We start from the raw sequence: 20,105 nt of genomic DNA, 5'->3' as shown, positions 1-20,105 counted from the left end.
ATACTAACAGGTTACTGAATGAAAAAGCAACATTACAACTCTAAAGACAGTATGATTGTTTTTGTGTTTTTACCTTGCCATTGAGACCCAAGTCGAGATCAGCGGCTGAGACCTGGAAAACCAAGGTTCCTGATTCCGCCCCTTCAGTGACCGAAGCCTCGTAGATGGAGGAAGTGAAAAATGGGACGTTGTCATTTACATCTAGAGAAGCAAAGAGGATAGAAGGAAAGAGTGCGTTTATGAACACAACAAACACTATACCAATCAATTAGTTGTGTTGTATGTCTTGTGAATGTGATGGAAACATCATAAATGATTCATAGGGTTTTTTGGTAGGTTGCCTGAAGCACCAGGTGATAACCGCCAACCAAGCAGCATCCTAGCAACCAATGGTTTAGGTAAGTAAATAGATAAGTTCTTAGAAACAATATGCTCAGTAGGGATGTTGTTATATCTCAAAGATCCCAAGAGCACAATCAATGACATGTATTGTTTTCTGCATTATATTTACTCTGTTTAGCCACATTTGACACAGCTTGTGCATATCTTTTAAGGGTTATTTCAGTTCAATAAGTGTCTTTTGCCGACTGTTATTGCCTTTGTGAATACAACACTCACTTGCCGCACAATGCACGTCGGCCTTTGGACGAGTTTCTGGGTAAAATCAATTGCAAAGAGCCTTTTTCTCTCGCTGTACTGCATTGACTTCCATTGCAATTTAGCACTTTCCATTGCAAATTCAATTGACTTTCCTGTTAATTACATTTAAAGCCCATCAAGCTTGGGATCTCTCCCACATTTATGATCTTTTGACCCTGTGTTTTGTAACAAGACAGAGATTCTGACTGAACACTTTTAGAAGTTCCTGCTTAAATCAAAAGGAAATTGAACTTCTATGGTTTTAGCTTCAATACCAACAAAACATCCTTCATGTGAATATTCATTTAGAACTGCAGAGAAAAACACAAAACACACTTTGTTTCATCGGTACTTGACACCTCCACATAATGCGGAGATGTTTCTAGTCTTACTTAGTCAATTATGTTCTGGTTACATTTCCTTTTAAATCATTTTAATTTCCTTTTCTTAAGCCTTCTTAAAGTTGACTACGTAGACAATAAATACATTTAAGAAAAATAAAGGTTCTTATTGTTGGTGAATATTGGCAGCTTTAGGGTTCTCTATGATATTACCAATCAGCATCCAGGACTGTGTTTGATTTGGAGATTCTAAGCCTGGAGCCGTTGATAGAGTGAAATCAATATCCAATCTGTTAAGACCTGCCTATTGTGTGAAGTGTAATACAAATATAAATAAACGATCAGTATTAGCACCATGGTGGCTAATTTTTGTAAATCCACTTATTAAAAAGTATCTCTGAGAACTGACTTATGATTTTGCAAGCCCTGTTGGGATACCCTGTTTCCAGAACCGAGATGTCAAAGTGCGTAGAACATGATCACTCACACGTAGGCTATATAAGATTAGCCATAAAAGTAACACAACATTTATTATTTACGTTACTATTAATGACAACCTGTTTGTTATCATTGTGGTAGCAAAAATAACTGTACTAACTGCATTTATGGTGAATCATTTATATCCCACATATATGCTAGGTTGAAAGGGAACTTCATATCATTTGTTATCACATTCTACAATACAATAACACAAATTCCTTTGAGTTTTTTTGCTGATTGTTATTGATTATACAGAATGTATTCAATGGCTAGTCTTACATTATCCCTGTAATACAAGAAATGTTGTTTATTGACTTTTTCAATCCTTTATTTACAGTGCTATGTTGCCATACATTGCCAATACAAACTGAAAAACCCATACATGTATGGGGAAATGCATCATGGGACGTTACTGGTGAGACTGTCAGACAGTGAATTTAAAGTGGCTTCTGCCATTATGAAATAGTATAAAACACCAATGTACCACTCCAGGAGTTCTTATTGTATTGTTGTTATTTTAAGGAAAAGTATGTTGTTGTTATTGTTGTTGCTTTGTCTTGGAAAAAGCTGTGACGTAAAGGGTGGCATGAGGTGATTTACAACTGCTCCTAACACTAGGATGGGTCAAATGCAGAGAAACCATTTCATTACATAGTACCTGTACTGTGTCATGACAATAAAAGTGCAAACAAAATAAAGTTGAACGAACTGTGAACCAAAGTAGCCCCAGCACAGAACTAAGACAGAACGCATTTAATCGGAAAAAGGGTAAAACAGGCATTGGGCGATTAATAATGACACAACATTTTCTTTTTCTTTTTCCGTGAACAACAATTGGAGAGAAGCGAGGCTGTTACATTATTCGGAGGGATAAAACTGATCGTTCCAATTACCATCGAGACGACAAAATGCGAACTTTAAAGTTGCCTGAAAAAGCAGAAGCCATATTCCAACAAAGTTGATGTTGGGCCAAACACTTAATAGAAATGAAATAGAGCAATACATTAGCTCTAATGCTGCTCCATGTGCCATTTCTCCCTTCCATTTCTTCTGAGCAAATGTCTTAATCTATGAATTTAAATGGGAATTTAAATCCATTACAGACCTCCCTCCCTTCCTCTGCAATGCCTCTGGAGGAGTCAGAGAGCTTTCTTATTAAGACTGATAAGCGAGAGGAGGAGCAAATTAAAAGAGGAGAAGGGAAGTTAGACGAGAGACAGAGAGGCAAGAGAAGGGAGAGGGTGTGAATAAATTATTTCTCACTGGATTAAGACCGAATTAACGGAATAGGGTATGCCTGCTTGTGTGTGTGCGTGAGTGAATGCGTACAAGTTGCAAGAGGATTAAATGCATGGGAGTCTGGGGCATGTAGGGTAGGCAGAGTTATTTTGAGGAGCAAGGTCAGGGAATAGCAAATACCACCATATTTAGCAGTGATGACGGCAATTTAGGCATATAGTTACCATGGGCTGAGTATTAAAGGTCTCCTATCATGCTATTTGTAGGCATATATTATGGGTCTCAGATATATAAAAAATATATAAAAGACATCCCTCATATCCCTGTATTCCAGCCCTGTTAGAGAAACGCTGATTCGGGGTCCTTAGCTTGAACAAAAGAAAGAAGAGGAGGGGGAGCTAATGCCGGCTCAGAATTCTACCGCAGATACTCAGCTAAATGCTGCCGTGATGAAACGCCATATCATGTTCCAAATCACATCAAGGATTATTTCTGAAACAGTATGGAGCTCAAATGCTTCTTCTCTCGCGGGTTTACTACAAAGTGAGTTCCTTTTTTTATTTCCTGCTTTGTACACATACTCTCTCCAGTACAGGTTAGCTCTGAGTGTTAGCGATGCTTGCTAATGTAAACACCAACCATATTACGTCCAAAACAGTCGGGCATTGTTTCTGATAGCAAGGTTTCTGATAGGGCCGTGGGTCCACATTTACGATATTACTTCATATCGGACGCAAATCTGGATCAGCTCCATTGTTCCCCGTCTTTAGAGATTTGGGTATGAAGGAAAAGAGATAGGGTTTTATTTTCTGATATTTTGTGAGTTCCCTGACACACCGGGGACCAGAGATGGGGTCGTTACTAAAAAAAAGTGATATATTACATATTACATATTACTTTTAAAAAAAAGTAATATATTACACTACTTCGTTACTCTCTACATAAAGTAACTCGTTACTTTACTCGTTACTTTACTCGTTACTTTACTCGCAGGGCCGGCCCGCCCCTCCCTGCAGGCAGATCACGCAGACTGCTAAAGTTTCAAATGTTCTCTAGTTCAGTTTCCATTGTCGCATAAGACTGATCCAGATCCTGAATGTTTTCCTATCTGACCATGGCTGTCCTCTGTCTCCTGCTATCTGTATTTTGCGCAGTATATCTCTGCTCACGCTGTTGCGTCGGCGTGTTCTCCTGCGTGTTGGCCATCTGTTGCACTGGAACCAGACACCGCAAAGACTTCAGCCGAGCACGTACGAACTGCGCATGCGTGAGTGGCAATAACTCTCCTTACCAGCAGGCGGCGGTAGTGTGTATTCGTCATTCAAAACAGGCAACAACCGAAAGACAGAGAAGAAGAACAGACTGCGTGATATAAACAAACAACAAATAGCTGTGCGTTAGCTTCACCTTAGCATGTGTTCTTTGCAGGTGTTTGTTGAGGTTTGATTATGACTGATTTTAGTAAGTAACGAAGTAACGCGTGTCGGGGCAATGTTAGTAACTGTAGTGTGATTACTGAATTATAAAAGTAGCGCGTTACACTACTCCGTTACCGACAAAAGTAATAGTATTACAGTAACGCGTTACACCCAACTCTGCCGGGGACACATCTTTATGTATAAAAGACATAAGAAAGTGCATTTTACATGATAGGTCCCCTTTAAGTCAAATAGAGTAACACAAAACTAAAGTAAGCATACTTAGAAGTACCATAATATAACGACAGACATGATAGAGCCATGGTGAAAGCATTCGTGTTTAGCCAAAGATGAGCGATAAAGAGTTGGAAAGAGCGACGAGACTTGGATGTCCCTCTTGTGCAGAGGAGGGGAGGTAGTGGGATTAAACATATATGTTTCAATCTTGGACTCATCTCACTTCTAACAGATGGTGACCTCTGCAGATGATTTGGATTTGTGTGGCTCTGGAATCAAAGATTTGAATGACTCCAATGGAAAATGAGATTGCAAGTGAGAGAGTGCCATGATGCTGTTGACCCTTCAGATCGCTCTCCATGGCCTCAGTTGTAGAACCGCAGCAGTTTAAATAGAGCAAAAACAGTGACACTGAATAATAACACAAAGCACAACGACAATCATAGGTGTAATGTAAAGGGGTGAAATGCTGGTCCGAAATCACAGTTACATACAGTTAATGACGGGAGAATCAGCGTTAGATTATAGCTCAACCATCAACAACAACAAATCATCAAACACCCAAGTTTGTCCTTATTTCCTGTTATAGTCATACAGTAGTGCTGGTTGGTTGCTGCAGTGTGCAATTGGATATATCCAATCAACCACGTTTTGTCTTTCCCTAACAAAAGTGATCTTTCTCTAGAGTTTCTATGTCCACAATAACTGGGTGTCTTTGTATGATTTTTGTGTTTCTTCATAACACTGTCTTCTTTTTCACCTAAACTCAACATTTACGAGAGGATATCATCTACTTGTTTTTCATTACAGCAGTATTTTGCCTCAGAGTGAACCTTTTAATCTCACATTTCATTCTACATTTGTCAATGGCAAGTGCTTATTAAGCAATGGTGCTATATTTTATGTTTTAATGGAAAAGCATTTATTTTAAAAACATATCATGTGTGAAAACTTGAACCCACAAAATGCAAAACTCTTACACAGGAACACAACGATGTTAGGAGATATTTCAATGGAAGATGGGATAATAATACATAATTGAAATAATCTAATAGAGCAATTACAATGTAAAAAGTCTCACCTGTGACATTGATATAGACCGTGGTGAAGGCCGCCAGCGGAACAGCAGCCACGTTCTGGGCCCGGACTCGCAGCATGAAGTGTCTGGTGGTCTCATAGTCCAGGGGCTCTGCAACCAGGATGGAGGCCGAACCGTCCTCTCTGTTGGGGGTCAGGTAGAAGCGAACTGGCATGTTGGTCTCTGGGACCATGCCGTCCTCCAAGTTATACGTCACCCTCGGATCCCCAAGAGGGGAGGTGGCTTTGATGGTCTGTTGGATACAAAGAAGAGGATTAAAGGTACATTTCCAATATGATACGGTGTCTCAATTATTTAGGATGAAATAACACCTGGACTTCCATAAATGGTCAGTACTGGCAGCATTGGGTGCGTGGCGAGGTGACGTGACGTGCCTTTGTGAAGTGCAACAACATTAACCTTTCGGTTGGTCGCTTGTTAGCAGACCCTGCACGCGATGGCAGAGCGAACAGGTACAGCCAGGGCCGGACCGAGACAATAAGTCAGGCCGGAAATTATACAGCCAGCCAGGCCACTACCAGTTTTTCTTTGTGCCATTTTGCTGGATTTATTTGTCAATATTTACAGCGTTGGGTTAGGGTTATTACGGAATTACGGCCCCTCATATAATAACGCACACTTCTTTCATTGGACGATGGTATCTTTCTTTCCGTGAGTCTCACAAATACAATATTGCCAAAGCATTAGGAGATATGTCGTATTACTGATGATAGCCACCTGACTTACACTAATGCACAGTGTACACTGTAGCATAACCAAACAGTGTGTTTTCCCTGAGGATACATTCCTCTCCAGCCTTACCCTCTGCCAATATTCCATTAGCTAAACTCAAGGTTGTGTGTCTGTTTTCCCTTTAGAAGAGAAACGGAGGATTTGATTTCCGTGTCATAGTGCTTTTGTCTGTGTATGCTGTGGAGTCCCTTAGCAGTCCTTAGCTTTTTTTATTCAGGGTGCAGGAGGGGTCGGTTCTTGATTATAACCCTTGATTTGTGATTACAAGTCAATGCATAACCTATCCCATCTCCTGAGAGTTGTGTAAATCTAGGATTGCCATCTAGACACAACAAGCAAAACCAATTCCTGGGAAATGTAGCTTGTGAGGATGCTTCCTCTAAACTTGAACATAAAGAGGCTAAGCTATTTGATTAAAAAAAAAAACAAGGTTAATAGTGATAACTCTGGATACATTTGTAGCTACTATCCCACACAGAGTACTTGTCTGAGAGAAAAGTCTACCAGTTGTTCACAGATGACACGATACAACATTACCCACTCTGACTCCTTGGGAGTTTGTTATTTTACCCAATAAACGGAAAAAAAGGTAGAACCAAAATATAAAGTCTGTGTCAGCAACAGATTGTCCATGCAACATATTGGCATGCACCTACACATATACTGTATAGTTATCTTTTCCTTGCTTTAGGTTTAAATTGAGTCCCCAAGGCCAGTCTTTTGAATTTGACAGGATTTTGAATGTGTCAAATTCCCAATGCCAAGGCAAATAAATAAAAAAATGGAATTACAGCTATGATTGTGACACTATAACCACCAGGGTTTTCCAACATGTAAAGGAGTATTACCAGTTATATGTACTTATTTATCAGTAGTAAAAGTACTTGCTATGCAGAATGGCACTTTTCACAGTATCATACTATTAAATAATATAATATAATCCTATGTTTTACACTAGCATATACATGAGTGGAGTTAAACGTACAATATTTGGCTCTGAAAGAGTAAAAGTATAAAGAAGCATAAAATGGAAATACTTAAGTAAAGTAAGTCAAAATGGTACTTAAGTAGAATACTCGAGGAAAACGTACTTAGTTAGATCACCACTGGTTCTGAAACCTCCCCACCATCAGACTCTCATTTACTCTTTCCTTTCAGCAAGTCTATTGCCTGATGTACATCAATCTCTTAAACTTGCCATACTAAAGGTTAGCTTATGACCCAGATTTAAGACAGCAGTTGACTAAGTTATTGAGACATTAAACATTTAGGAGCATAATTGATGGTGAGAATATGCCTTCTCTATAGGGGTCACATTTACCTGCTAGTGCCTATATATATAAATGGCATTTGTATAAGTAAGATGAGGTGCTACATACTAGACCTTTTGGGGAAAATCACATCCTGGGAGTCTTGAATATTTTATTGAAACAAAGTGAGAATAAAAAAGGTAAATGTTAAAAGTTGGAGGTTCTATTGCTAAGAGGACAGCTGCTGCTGAGCTTCAAGGGAAGTGTGCATTTTAAAGAGTGGAAAATGATCTGCCCAATAGAGAAAAAAGCCTTGTTTAGCCCATGATAATGAACGCTAAAATATTAAGGGAGTAAGATTCAAACAGTTTTAGACTGACTAGACAACAGTCCGCTAAAGTTCTGAGGGATCAAAGGGAAATATACTTCATTCTCTATTCCCAAATTAAACAAAGGCCATTCACAGCTGATGCCAAATGCACCCCAATTAAAATCAAAAACGCCATCTCCGACGTGCTGCTGCTTGCCTATGGGCGACCCAGCTGTATGTATTCAACCTGTAAAGCACAGCAGTTACAATAATGAGACGCCCTATCAGGGAGGCGGAATTGGCAAACATGCCTGATGACTGTATGTGCTGATGTAGGGCCATAAAAACCCAATTGTTCCAAGGTAGAGCTGATACAACCCGCTGAAAGAGGTTACATCAGTGCATATGAGCCAAATCAACAATACCATCTCCATTAATACGCTGAACTGCAGGGACCACAAACTCTCTCGCATCTTAGCAGCACAGCTCACAGACACATTAACATTTTCAGATGGATACTGCTCTCCTCTGTCTTTTCAAATCCATCTCCATCTCTTGGATACAAATATTCAATGGCAACTTGAAAGGGCTTAATTGCTTTTCAAGAGATTGTGAGAAAGTAATGTCTATCACTATGAATAATCAAATGCACTGAACAGGATACATTGTGCTAATAATGTGGGATAAAATATAAAAACAAAGAAAACTATTAAAAGAAATAAGGGGTAACATGAGGTGTTTTCTGTAGCAGGGGTTGTTTAACAATTAGCTCTTTTGAAATTCCACACAATAACGTCTCTAAGTAACACTCTTTTGTTGATCAGCATTGACCAGTAGTGGAATGTAACCAAGTATATTTACTCAAGTATTGTACTTAAGTATCAGTTTGTAGGATGGCAGGTGCGAAAACACTACAACGTCCCATAACACTTCCCTTTGGATAAACACGCTGCAGTTTCAAGAACGATAAAACAACACATGCGCAATTTTTAGAAAACATTCCCAAACTTGAAGTAACGTGCAGCGTTTACTAAAAGCGCTGCAAATACAAAATGCTACAAGAAGCTCAAAAGACAACGGAAAAAAGGTGCCGGACCGGAGCGCTTGTTGATGTTAAGGGATTATAAAGTTTGCCAACTTTCATTGTCACTGGAAACCTACCGTTTGATATTTAAAATCAAAAGTACAAACATGTGTGTGCATAATTGCACGCTTACAGTTGTGAGTACATGAAAGCACTTTTCTCAGAAGGCGGGCTGCAGAGTGTGTACTTCAGTAGTAGAGTGCATCAGATGTGTAAGGAGGATACTTGTTTCTTCTTGTGCTTATTTATGTGTCTATTTGTATCTACTGTGAATATACTGCATGAGTATGGATGCTTGCTGTTTATTTTGATTCATAATTTATCAACTATGATTTATCTTTTTTGAATTTGGCAAAACACATTGCTGTTCAGGAGCCAGCTGTAATTATATTTCTGTTTTATTGTCTGATTGTTAAAGTATATCGGTTTAGGTTCATTCCAATTGATTAAATCATATTTTTTTATTGTGTTTAACATAACTCTACTGCATTTTTTATCTCATGTAAAGCATTTTTGATTGCCCCTTTTTATACATTACATGTCACTTGTTAGACGCTTTTATCCAAAGCGACTTCCATACTCAATACTGTGGACAATCCCCACAGGAGCAATTTGGGGTGAAGTGTCTCAGGGACACAACGACATGCTGACTGCAGTGGGGTTTGAACCCTGATCCGAACACCAACGCACAATCCACTGCGCCACACGCCTCCTGGATACCTTTTTACTTTCATCACTCAGATTGATCTCACCCAAGAAGACCACAAGACCATATGGTTGAAAAATTAAATAAAAACTTGTGATAATGAGTTGCAAGGAAGTTGGCTCAAAAGATGGAACCAAGACTTGGGAGATGATTTATACGATATGTTTCGTATTAAACCAGGGTAAAAGCTACACATTTGACGGATAGGCAACACAAAGGTACACATATGTAATATGTGTTGGAAATACACCAATATGTGTACCAAATATAAACCCCCACCCTAACGTACCACGATGGGCGTGTCTCTGACGGTGTTTTCGGGTATGACCATGCTGTAGCTGTCTTTGTCCCACTGTGGAGGCTGGTTCTTCACGTTGGTGATGGTGACAGACAACTCCACATAACTGCTCCTGTTCCCCCCGTCTGTAGCCACAATCTCCCTGGTGATGTAGGTCCTCTGTGGCGAAAAAGTGCAAACAGAAGAGAAGGTAAATTACTTGATTTTTAAGATTAGTGTGAAAGTGATTGCAGTTTCCTTGAAAACTGATTAGTATATCAAGATCACAACGTTTTTAGCAAGCGATCCACTTTCCATGGACAAACTAGCGGTAGACCGTATTTGTGTAAAAACAAACACATTCCACGATAATTGCATTGGTTGAGGGGCTTGGCCCACTGTGGAGCCGTAGAGTTTGTTAACCCTTAAAGGAGCAATTAGCTAAAGTCCCTGCACACAGAAGAAATGGTCTGCTTACTAACTAAAGAAAATAACTTAACCAAGAGTCATGTACTCCCAGTGTGGGTAAATGGAATATGTTGGAGACAAACAACTACCATATTGCCACAAATGTAACTTTTTTCTTTATGCCCTTTTCTCTCCAATCCTTTCTATGAATACCACATGTATTGTGCATTATAGGGTGAATTGTATTGCATCGATAATAACATTTGCATAGATTATTTTGCGTTAATGCGATACAATGACATGTTACCATGTTACATGTATTTCTTTAGACACAAACTCAACTTTACTTGAGTGAAGAACACATACATTTTGAAATATGTTACTGCATAGACGATTGATTGGACTAACACAGTAGATTGTAGAGGTGTGGATATGTGGGTCATAATGTATTTTAAGCCCCATCAGTCAACCTGCGCTGCCCCTTTAAGAGGGTTGGCAGAGTGTTGCCTGTTTGGCACTGTTTGTCTCTATAGGCTTGCCGTAGTTTCCTTGTTCTAGCAAAGTCTAAGGGAGCACAACCAACCCTGCATGCCAGGTCACTTAACTTGCATCCCTGCTTCCCTCACTTGCATATTTTCCTCAACCAGGAGAAGGGAGAGGAAGCAAGGAAATGTGTTTTAAGAGCAATGGGATGTCCTTTCCTTTGAGGGTCACGTTAAGCGACTTCCGTTTGTGATGACAGCAACAGCTGATGCATCTGGATTGACTGTCAGTCGCTGCAGAGTTTTGAGGGAGTTTGTGTTTGCAGACATGTTCGTTGATCTACTACTAATAAAAGGCACACAGTTCCGTTATCGCTCCTCTGTTATCGCTCCTCGCCTTGGATGGCGCACCAGAACAACTTCCAGTTCGATCGAGGAGCGAGGAAATGACAAATAAGAGACTTGGCATGTACCCCATGCCCCCAGGAAGAGCGCTGGCCACTGACGCAAAATTGTGAAGTGGCCAAGCGGGGGTATTACACTTACAATTTAGTCCCTGACGCTATTTGGGCCAACAATACAATTTCCCATTGACTTATATTGGGAAACAAACGTCTCTAAACAGCGCATACTTCTTAAAACTAAATAAACTACCCAGTACGAACAAATGTATAGCCCTCATTTTAATCAATAGGGTATCAAAGTTGTGGGGGCTTATGGAAAACTCAAGTGCACATGCTCCATGGGTCCAGACAGGCTTTTCAATCGTAAGGCATTATGTGGTTTACGAGTGTAATCATGAATAGTTACAAATGGCTTATTATTGACTATGAAAGTTTCTCTGAATGCAGTATCGATGAGGTCCTCATAGAAAGTTCTACCATATAGGCTTCTTCACACATTCTGACCTTTTAAATGAGTTTCACATTAATAAGTGCAATAACTAATTTTCATCAAGTTTTTCATACACTCTGACCTGGTATCTGTTTTCAAAAGTTGTGATGCTCTGCAGTTTTTTCAAAATCCAATATTTACTCTGAGCAATTATCACAACTGATATTCTCACATTGGCAAAGGCTGAGATAAACATGTAGGCCAGGGGTGCCCAACCAGTCGATCGCGATCGACCGGTCGATCGCGGGGAGATTCCCAGTTCTGTTTTATCGTTAATGTCCTATAACATAATCTTCCCGTGCCAGAATAATGCACTTGAACGCATCAAAGCTTTGTGATTGGCCAGCGTGACCCCATGTGTCGGGGCGTGGCTGGTGAGCAGTGGGCACTATTTCGCTGACGTTGTCCGTGTCAACAGGAGTGACAGTCCGCACACACACAAGACCGCAATTATGGCAGAAGCAAAAAAGCCCAAAATATATAATTTTCACTCCGAGTGGGAGGATCATTATTTTTGTATCTATTCCAATTCAAAGTCCATCTGTCTCATCTGCAATGCGAGCGTGGCTTTATCGAAGAAGGGTCATTTAGGAGCGGCATTTCAAAACAGTGCACAAACGCTACGAGACGGAATTCCCTCCTAATTCTGCCCTACGCTCCAAAAGGGGAGGGGCCTGAAAGGACAGCTAAATGCACAGCAGTCCATTTTCACCAGGCCCAACAACAAGAGCAAGGCTGCTACCAGAGCATCTTATCGTGTCAGTCACGTTCTTGAGAAACACATGAAGTCTTTCAAAGACGGCGAAGTTATGAAAGAAGCATTCCTGGAGGCTGCCGATGCGCTTTTGGGGGACAGTACAAATAACAGGAGCATTTCAACAGGTTTTTGATATAATAAAAACTCAAGTTAGATACCGTTATTAATCAGCTGTAAGTTGTTGTTTGTTTGAACTTATTCATTATAATTATTGTACAACATGGTATAAGAATGCAAACATTAAGATCTGTTCTGTTTAAATTGATTATAGTCTATTATCAATTCAGGTTAAGAAACTAGTGTTGCTTGCATCCTATTTTAAAGGCATTTATTTTTATACTCTACTAAAATGCAACAAAAAAAAGGGTTTTGATTTATTAATGTTGTCTTTTTTATTGCACTTTGGCAGCAGATTCCTGTGTAGCTTCAGATCTGAGTTGTCTTATTAGTAAGCCTCATTTATACTTTTGTAGCAACACTATTTTTATATAATAGCAAAGAAAGGGTTCAGAGTCTTTTCTTCTTTTCCTGTGTCATATGTGGCAGCACTGTTCAATGTTTCTTGAAAACATTTCCCACTTGTAGTATGTGACGTGTGAATAAACTCCAACTCCATATCAACAACACTGTTGTGTAACTTCAGTTAAATACTTGTATGTGTGTAGATTAGAAAGAGGTAAGATAAAGGACCTGCAGTATTTTATGAAGTATTAATTGTACAAAGGTCAGTAACTACGCCTCTCTATTTGGACTGGTAGATCTCGGCAGACTGGCAACTTTAAAAGTAGCTCTCGGTTAAAAAAAGGTTGGGCACCCCTGATGTAGGCAGTGCCTGCTTGTGTATATTACTTTATGCAGATGTACTCATCAGTGGAAACGTTTTGGATCTTCAAACATGGACTTGTTTTTGCAGATCACTCTCTGTTCACTGGCCTCGTGCCATGTGTTGGTGTACGATGCAAGCTGAAGTGGATTACAGACACAACTTCCTTTTGGCACATGAACGTGGTGGGTTGTTACTTTTGGGGGTTTAATAATTGACTTGTTTTGCACACTATATGTAGCAATTTCCTCTATTGCTTATTCATGTTCCCCCCAAGATTGTTTTTCTGGCTAGTAGTGAAGCAAGGGGTTAGAGGGAGTGAGATGAGGAACATTTCGCCAATGTTATCTTTCCTGGTGCCAAAGAACAGGCAGTGAGGACATTAAACGTGTTCAGGCACATATGCAGGCTTCCAGCTACTGGCCACTCTTCCCAACAAAATGCTTGTATGCTTGTTTTCCCAGCTATGTACTAGAAGAAGAAGCATATTGTTGTCGTTTCAATCTGAAGGTCATAGCTAGACTTTCATAAAAATTACAACATTTTCCTTGAAGTGCTTTTGTGCTACATGGAGTGGATTAATACGCGTGATCAACCCTAAGGGCATCCAAGGGTCTTTGTGAAAAGAAAAACCCAAAGAGATGATGGATTACACGTGCAGTTGCCATGTCTGTAATAGGGATGGGAACGATTCATCGAATATTCGAAATTATTCAAGTATGAGAATATGAGTTTTTTTTTTTTTTTTTTTTTTGAGGGGTATCTAAGTTGATTATATATGATCAAATGGAATAATTCAATGTATACGACAGTGCCATAGCTAAATGTGTTAGGTCTAAAGGTGTGTTTTGCTCCGCTCACCGGTCCTTCACAGCGGGCAGAGCTGCAGGTGCTGATCTCTCTCGCGCGTCCGGTTATACTTCACTCGCGTTTATGTCCAAATCCATCAGATCTAGCTAGTTCTAGCCAATGATATGGCTGCTGCCCCTCCCTACACGCAGATCACGCAGACTCAAACCTCATCTTATGCCCACATTCCAGCTGAGAGGGTCTTCTCTACAGCTGGCCTGATTGTGAATCGTCTCCGCACCCGCCTCTCCCCTGAGTAGACATGCTCATATTCTTAAAGAAGAATGAGTATTGAATAGCTGCATTCTGTGCATAGGCCCTGTTATAGGTTGTTGATCTCTGTTGTAATAGGGTTGCGTTACCCTAACCCGTTATGTTGTTCGTGTATGATCCCTCTTTCATTTAAAAACCAAGTTATGTTTTAAGCATGAAAGCTGTAGGCCTATAGCTGTCAACTGTTCCAACTGTTCAAACTGTGATCACCAGTTCAATATATTTGACAAATTCGACTTGGTTTCTATACTTATTTGAACATGTACTTATTTATTTTCCTATTTATTTATTTTTTGTCAACATTTTTCCCAATTTCGAATATTCGAATATTCATTTGCTTTCAAATTCCCATCCCTAGTCTGCAACACTGGCAACAAAGTGGAAACACCTTTATGAAAATGGAAAGCTGTTCCAAAAAGGGTTTGGCAATATCTGTTTGTGCAGAGTACTTTTTTACCTGAGAAATGGGCTGGTTGACATACACCCAGCCCGTCAGGGGGTTGACCCCGAGGTACTCCGGCTGTTCACTGGACATAGAGTACGTGATGGCTGCGTTGGTGCCGAAGTCATCGTCATGAGCCGCCACCCGCAGGAAGCTAGTCCCGATCATGGTATCCTCACGGAGGAAGTCTATTGGAGGAGAAGAGGAGGTTTGCTTTAAGCCTTAGTGTTTCTCTGAGTGCTGTATTCGTCAGTAACTTCAGAAAACATAAGCAAATGAAGAAAACTTTGTTTGACATTCAGAAAAAACCACTGTACACAAAGAAAACACAACCTTATTGAGAAACATATTCATCAATTTGACAGCAAAGAAAAAATGCAAAACACAGTAAATACAGTGGTGATGTATTTTTGTAGGCCATACTGGAAGTCCGCATCGCAAGGGCTCCCTCGACAAAAAGCCAGGGGATTGTTCCATTGGATTTCAGGATATTACTGAATAACATCTTTGGCAAACACACATTTATTAAGTTATGTTCAGCAGGATTATCTCCACATACTAACACCACTTTATGATTTTTGAAGCATACATACAATTGCCAAAGCAGAAAGCTAATAAAAAATAACAAAATAATTACTGTACATAAACTGTTGTGTCACCACCGCTAAGCTAAATGCAGCTAATGCTTGGTGTGATGACTTTTAGCAGTCTCATTAAGTCACTTGTAAGCAAACGTTGTTTTTATGTCACGTAGAAGCTTTGGGAATTCACCAGTGGGGTATTTACTGACATATTTGTTGTCGGCGAACAACATATGAAAATCTTATTTTAACCACAGACCTTAAAACCTGGGAACTGGAAGTGCTAAGATGCTAACTAGTATCCTGGGTTTAAAGACTAATGGTTGCACCAAATGGAACTTAGTTACCACTTACCTTAAACAAATATGACTATTGTTAGGTTCAGACATTATCTTCAGTAATATCAGAATCAGTTTTGGATGTCTTTTTTCATCCACTTCTTGTGTTTTCTTACTGCAAGCTTCTGTGGCCTAAGCTCTTTTAGACTACATTCCTCAGACTTAATCTATACAAATGTCTACTTACACTCATAACGGATGTTCTCAAACTTGGGACTGTTGTCGTTCTGGTCCAGGATGAGGATGTTGAGCTGACAAATGCCAATCAAGGGGTCAGCGGCCCGGTCGGTGGCAGTCACTGTCACCGCGTATTCCCGTTGGCGTTCGCGATCAAACTTCCTGGCAGTCACAATTACTCCTGCAGACAAAAGGATAATGAGTTTGATCAGACTGCTAAATCATACCAAACACCGCTTGGTCTCATATCCCCTGAGCATTTTCAATTTAACACCAAAATGATTTTTTTTGTATGTTTGCCTTGAAGCTTAACTTGAAAGACAGCAGAGCGGATGAGAAGAACAGGAAGGGGAATTACAGTTTTTCAAGGCAATTATCAAATCCAAAGAAATAAATGATTTTAGACATGTATAACATTATGTTGCTTCTGGAATAAAAAGCATGTTGTTTGGCAGCTACTATTCTTGTTTTAGGGGTTTTGGCAATACATCCTAATCTTTGACTTTACCATGGAACCTGGATGGAACACAACATGGGAAAGTAACCCTGCTCCTGCACAGGTTCTCTGCTGCAGTGTTTGTTTTTCCTACCAACATTTGAAAGTCATCCAACAGTATTGTATCATTTTCAGTTAATATTGAAGGGTGAAGGAGATTGATTTCATATATACCAACTGCAAAAACAGAATTTTACAGGATTAATATGTATATGATGATTTAGATATCCAGCTTTATGATCTGCAGGTAAACCACTGACAGGTATCTCTCATGGCCATTGTAAAAATACAAAAGATGCATATTTCTGCGAAAGGAGATGGTACTGAAATTGATACATCTTAATGTAGGTGATCAATTGATTATTCAAACGTTTACTCTGAAAACCTGTACTAAACCATACGGAGCCCCTAAAGGGTAATGAAAAAAGTATCTCGTGCTCACGAGATACTTTCTTATGGTTAGACACATCGAACTGCCCGATTATTACGCCATATTATGTGTGTAAATTACTGTTCATGGTAATTTGAAAACAAATGCTGGTGTTGGACACACGAACACACCGAACACACACACAGAATGGAGCTGAGCACAAACACACAAACACATCATGCGCCCTGGTGACCGGACATGTCCTTCATAAAACGAGTAATAGGGGGAATAATCGGGCAGTTCGATGTGTGTAGAGAGGTGTGTGTGTGTGTGTGTGTGTGTGTGTGTGTGTGTGTGTGTGTGTGTGTGTGTGTGTGTGTGTGTGCGTGTGTGTGTGGTTAAAATGTAGCAGCCTCGATCTCTATTTAGCTGTTCTAATGAAGGTAAACACAGTGAAGGCGCTGCGTAAAAGACACAGCTCTCTGCGCGCAGACAGCAGATACCGTGAGAGTCCCGGATATGAATTCATAGATCAAGGCAGACGGTTTTAGACTCTCCTGTTCTGCCAATCCGGTGCTTAAACAAATAGCTCTACACCCCTGGCCGCAATGTCCTTAAAATGAAGTCTGAGTTTGAAATATATCTCAAATAATGTATGCACTGCCATTTCCCCACATAAACATAACAGTCTGCAATGAAACGGTTGTCTCTTGTGAATGCACTTCCTACTTGGCGCACCGGTAACTTTCTCGTTTGAACGAGAAAGTATCGTGTGCGCACAAGATACTTTTTCATGAACCTTTAGGGGCTCCGTAAAACCACTTGCCATCATACTATTTGTTTTCCACTGAGTATATTTCATCTAGTTCAGAGTTGGATAAAGAAAGAAAAATACTCAGTTCCTATACTTGAGTAAAAAATACAATGGTCTTAAAATACAATTAAACGTCCTGAATTCACAAAAAGATTAGCATCCAAATGTACTCAAAGTACAAAAATGTAAACTTCTCATTCTGTACAATGAGCCATTTCAGCAACATAAAGTACAGAAGCATTATCAGCCAAATATACTTATAGTATCAAAACTATGTTTTATTAAATAACATTATCCTGTTTTTATCACATGAACAATCATTTTAATCTTAGTATTTCAATGTGGCATCAATATTAGTGATTTTATAAAACACAGAATTGACAAATAGTAAAGTAGAACATCATATTACATAAGCGTGTTGCGTCTTTTCATATATAAAAAGTGAGCAGTAACGTTGAGTGATCACTAAGTCAAAAGCACAATAGTGCCTGTGAGATGTAGTGGAGTAAAGTATAAACTGGCATACAATGAAAATACTCAAGTAAGGAATTTTGTCAAAATATTACTTAAGTATGGTATTTGAGAAAAATGTACTTAGTTACATTCCACCACTGATCAAATTAAAGTTGTTTACCTAAAGTAACAATGATGCCAGGAATGTTCTTGTAAGGTTCACGACTGTATTCCAAAGCTAAACTGCTCGGATGAAAGTATGTGCACTCTTCTGTATGTGCACAAGAGAGTGAGTAGGTGTGTGTTTGTGTGTCTGTGTGAGTGCGTACCTGTGTCTGGGTGTATACTGAATGCAGGTATGGTGGAGTCTTTGTGCATGAAGCCGTATGTGACCTTGCCATTGGAGCCCTCGTCAGCATCCACTGCATGGACCTGCAGGACAAACGTCCCGGCCGGCTGGTTCTCCAGGACCGATGTGCTCTCTCGGTACTGCTGACACTGAGGAGAGAACATGGAAACATAGGTCAATACTCCATTCTATAAGAACTGCAATCAAGAGTACGTGGGAGGTGGAATATTATTTATTTTGAAAGAACTTGTTGATGAAGAAAGAAAGTTTGTTGTCCTGTGTGAGATAGATATTAGTAAAGGGATCAGGGGTCTTGAAGTCTATCCCAGCGTCCATTGAAAGTACGGATAGGGTTTTTGCCAAAAGGGCTCAATAGCTGCTCAATGATATGCTCAGTGTTCTTGGGTAAACATGACATTTTATTTACTGAACTTTTAGCATCTGCTTTGTTTAGTTCTGTGCAAAAACACATATTTTTTATTTGAAATGGAACCCAACACTTCACAGTAAGCCTTCAGCAGCCTACGGGAAATAGCTGCAGTGGAATCCATAAAAGCGGATTTTCAGTGACTACTGTTAAAGCAAATATGATGTAGGTACATATTTGTCAGCCAAACAAAACCTTTTGTTATTGTGCCATGTTTGATTTAACAGAATATTTGAATGAACGATTGCAGATGTGGTAACAACAGATAATTTGTTACAATGCTTTGGTAAACAGATGTTTCACAGGCAAATATATATCACACATACGTATAAGATCAAAAGGGATAAAAGCGACACATTGTTCACTAACAATGACATTTTACAGGAATGATGCACCTGTACCTGAGCTGTTGCTCCATTGGAGACACATTTAGTTTGATTGAATTACTAAACATTTTGTAAGTTAACCCAGGAAATGTTCATCTTATGGTGTAGGGAAATAGGGTCAGTAATGTTTTTCATAATCTCGCCATGGCACAAACATGCCGAAAACATTTTCTCCTTGTCGATATAAAAACATGTCAAAAATGCTGCATGATTTTCCTTCCTTACCACCCACAATATGCAGTAATAACCGTGAAATGGTCATACACTCTTTAACCCACACACAAAGCACAAGTGGGAACATTGTCAATGTCGAGGAAGGCTGCTCCAGAGCCACTATTTCAAGCATACTACGTCATCGAGTGCCGCCGAAGTACTGTTCCAATGTCCAGCATACTTGGAATTCTACCGAGCCCGGCGTACTTCGTAGCGAGAAATTTCGAGGCTTCACATGTGTAGACTCCGCGGTCTTAAAATCCCCACAATGCTTTGCGCACGGACCAATTTCCAAATCTTTGGCGGAAATCGCATTCCATTTAAGGCGGGGCCTCTCATATATGACTAACCTGCACACCCGTTAGCCTGTTCCACCATTCTTCATTTTCCGAGGCTAGGAAGGATTCTTGCCTCGCTTCTGAAGCAAGTGACTCGGAAGACACGTGCTACCAAGCAAGCGTCCTCGACATTGTGAAACACCCACTGACATCCTACAGGCTATATGACTGTTGAACTCCTGAGCTCTGCAAAGTACTTACAGTATGCAGTATTTATTCTACTATACCGCATTTAGATTTACATCGTGTTTTTATGTTATTCTATCTTATATATCCTTTGTTTTTGTATTCCTTCATACGCCTTGGACTTCTTTCATTCCAAAACAACTCAAGATATTGTGACAAATATGACAAAGCATTTAGATTGTCAGTCTTTTGAATGTTTAAAGAATATATCATGAAAACAGATGTCCTCACTGGCAG

At 39.7% G+C, this 20,105-nt stretch overlaps 1 protein-coding gene across 1 annotated transcript in view; it reads right to left on the bottom strand.

Moving 5' to 3' along the window:
* LOC117551614 (neural-cadherin-like) overlaps positions 1 to 20,105 on the bottom strand; it is a 508,256-nt gene that overhangs the window by 238,526 nt on the left and 249,625 nt on the right. The window contains exons 9-14 of the mRNA XM_034224543.1: positions 18,299 to 18,467; positions 15,847 to 16,017; positions 14,756 to 14,928; positions 9,825 to 9,992; positions 5,436 to 5,685; positions 74 to 201 (exon numbers count right to left, since the gene is read on the bottom strand). Coding sequence (XP_034080434.1) covers positions 74 to 201; positions 5,436 to 5,685; positions 9,825 to 9,992; positions 14,756 to 14,928; positions 15,847 to 16,017; positions 18,299 to 18,467 — 1,059 coding nt within the window. The remainder of the gene's footprint in view (positions 1 to 73; positions 202 to 5,435; positions 5,686 to 9,824; positions 9,993 to 14,755; positions 14,929 to 15,846; positions 16,018 to 18,298; positions 18,468 to 20,105) is intronic.

Source organism: Gymnodraco acuticeps, unplaced genomic scaffold (assembly GCF_902827175.1).
Source record: "Gymnodraco acuticeps unplaced genomic scaffold, fGymAcu1.1, whole genome shotgun sequence".
Taxonomy (NCBI): Eukaryota; Metazoa; Chordata; class Actinopteri; order Perciformes; family Bathydraconidae; genus Gymnodraco; species Gymnodraco acuticeps.
The sequence above is the reverse complement of the archived record's forward strand: the minus strand, read 5'-3'. Positions and strand labels throughout refer to the sequence as shown.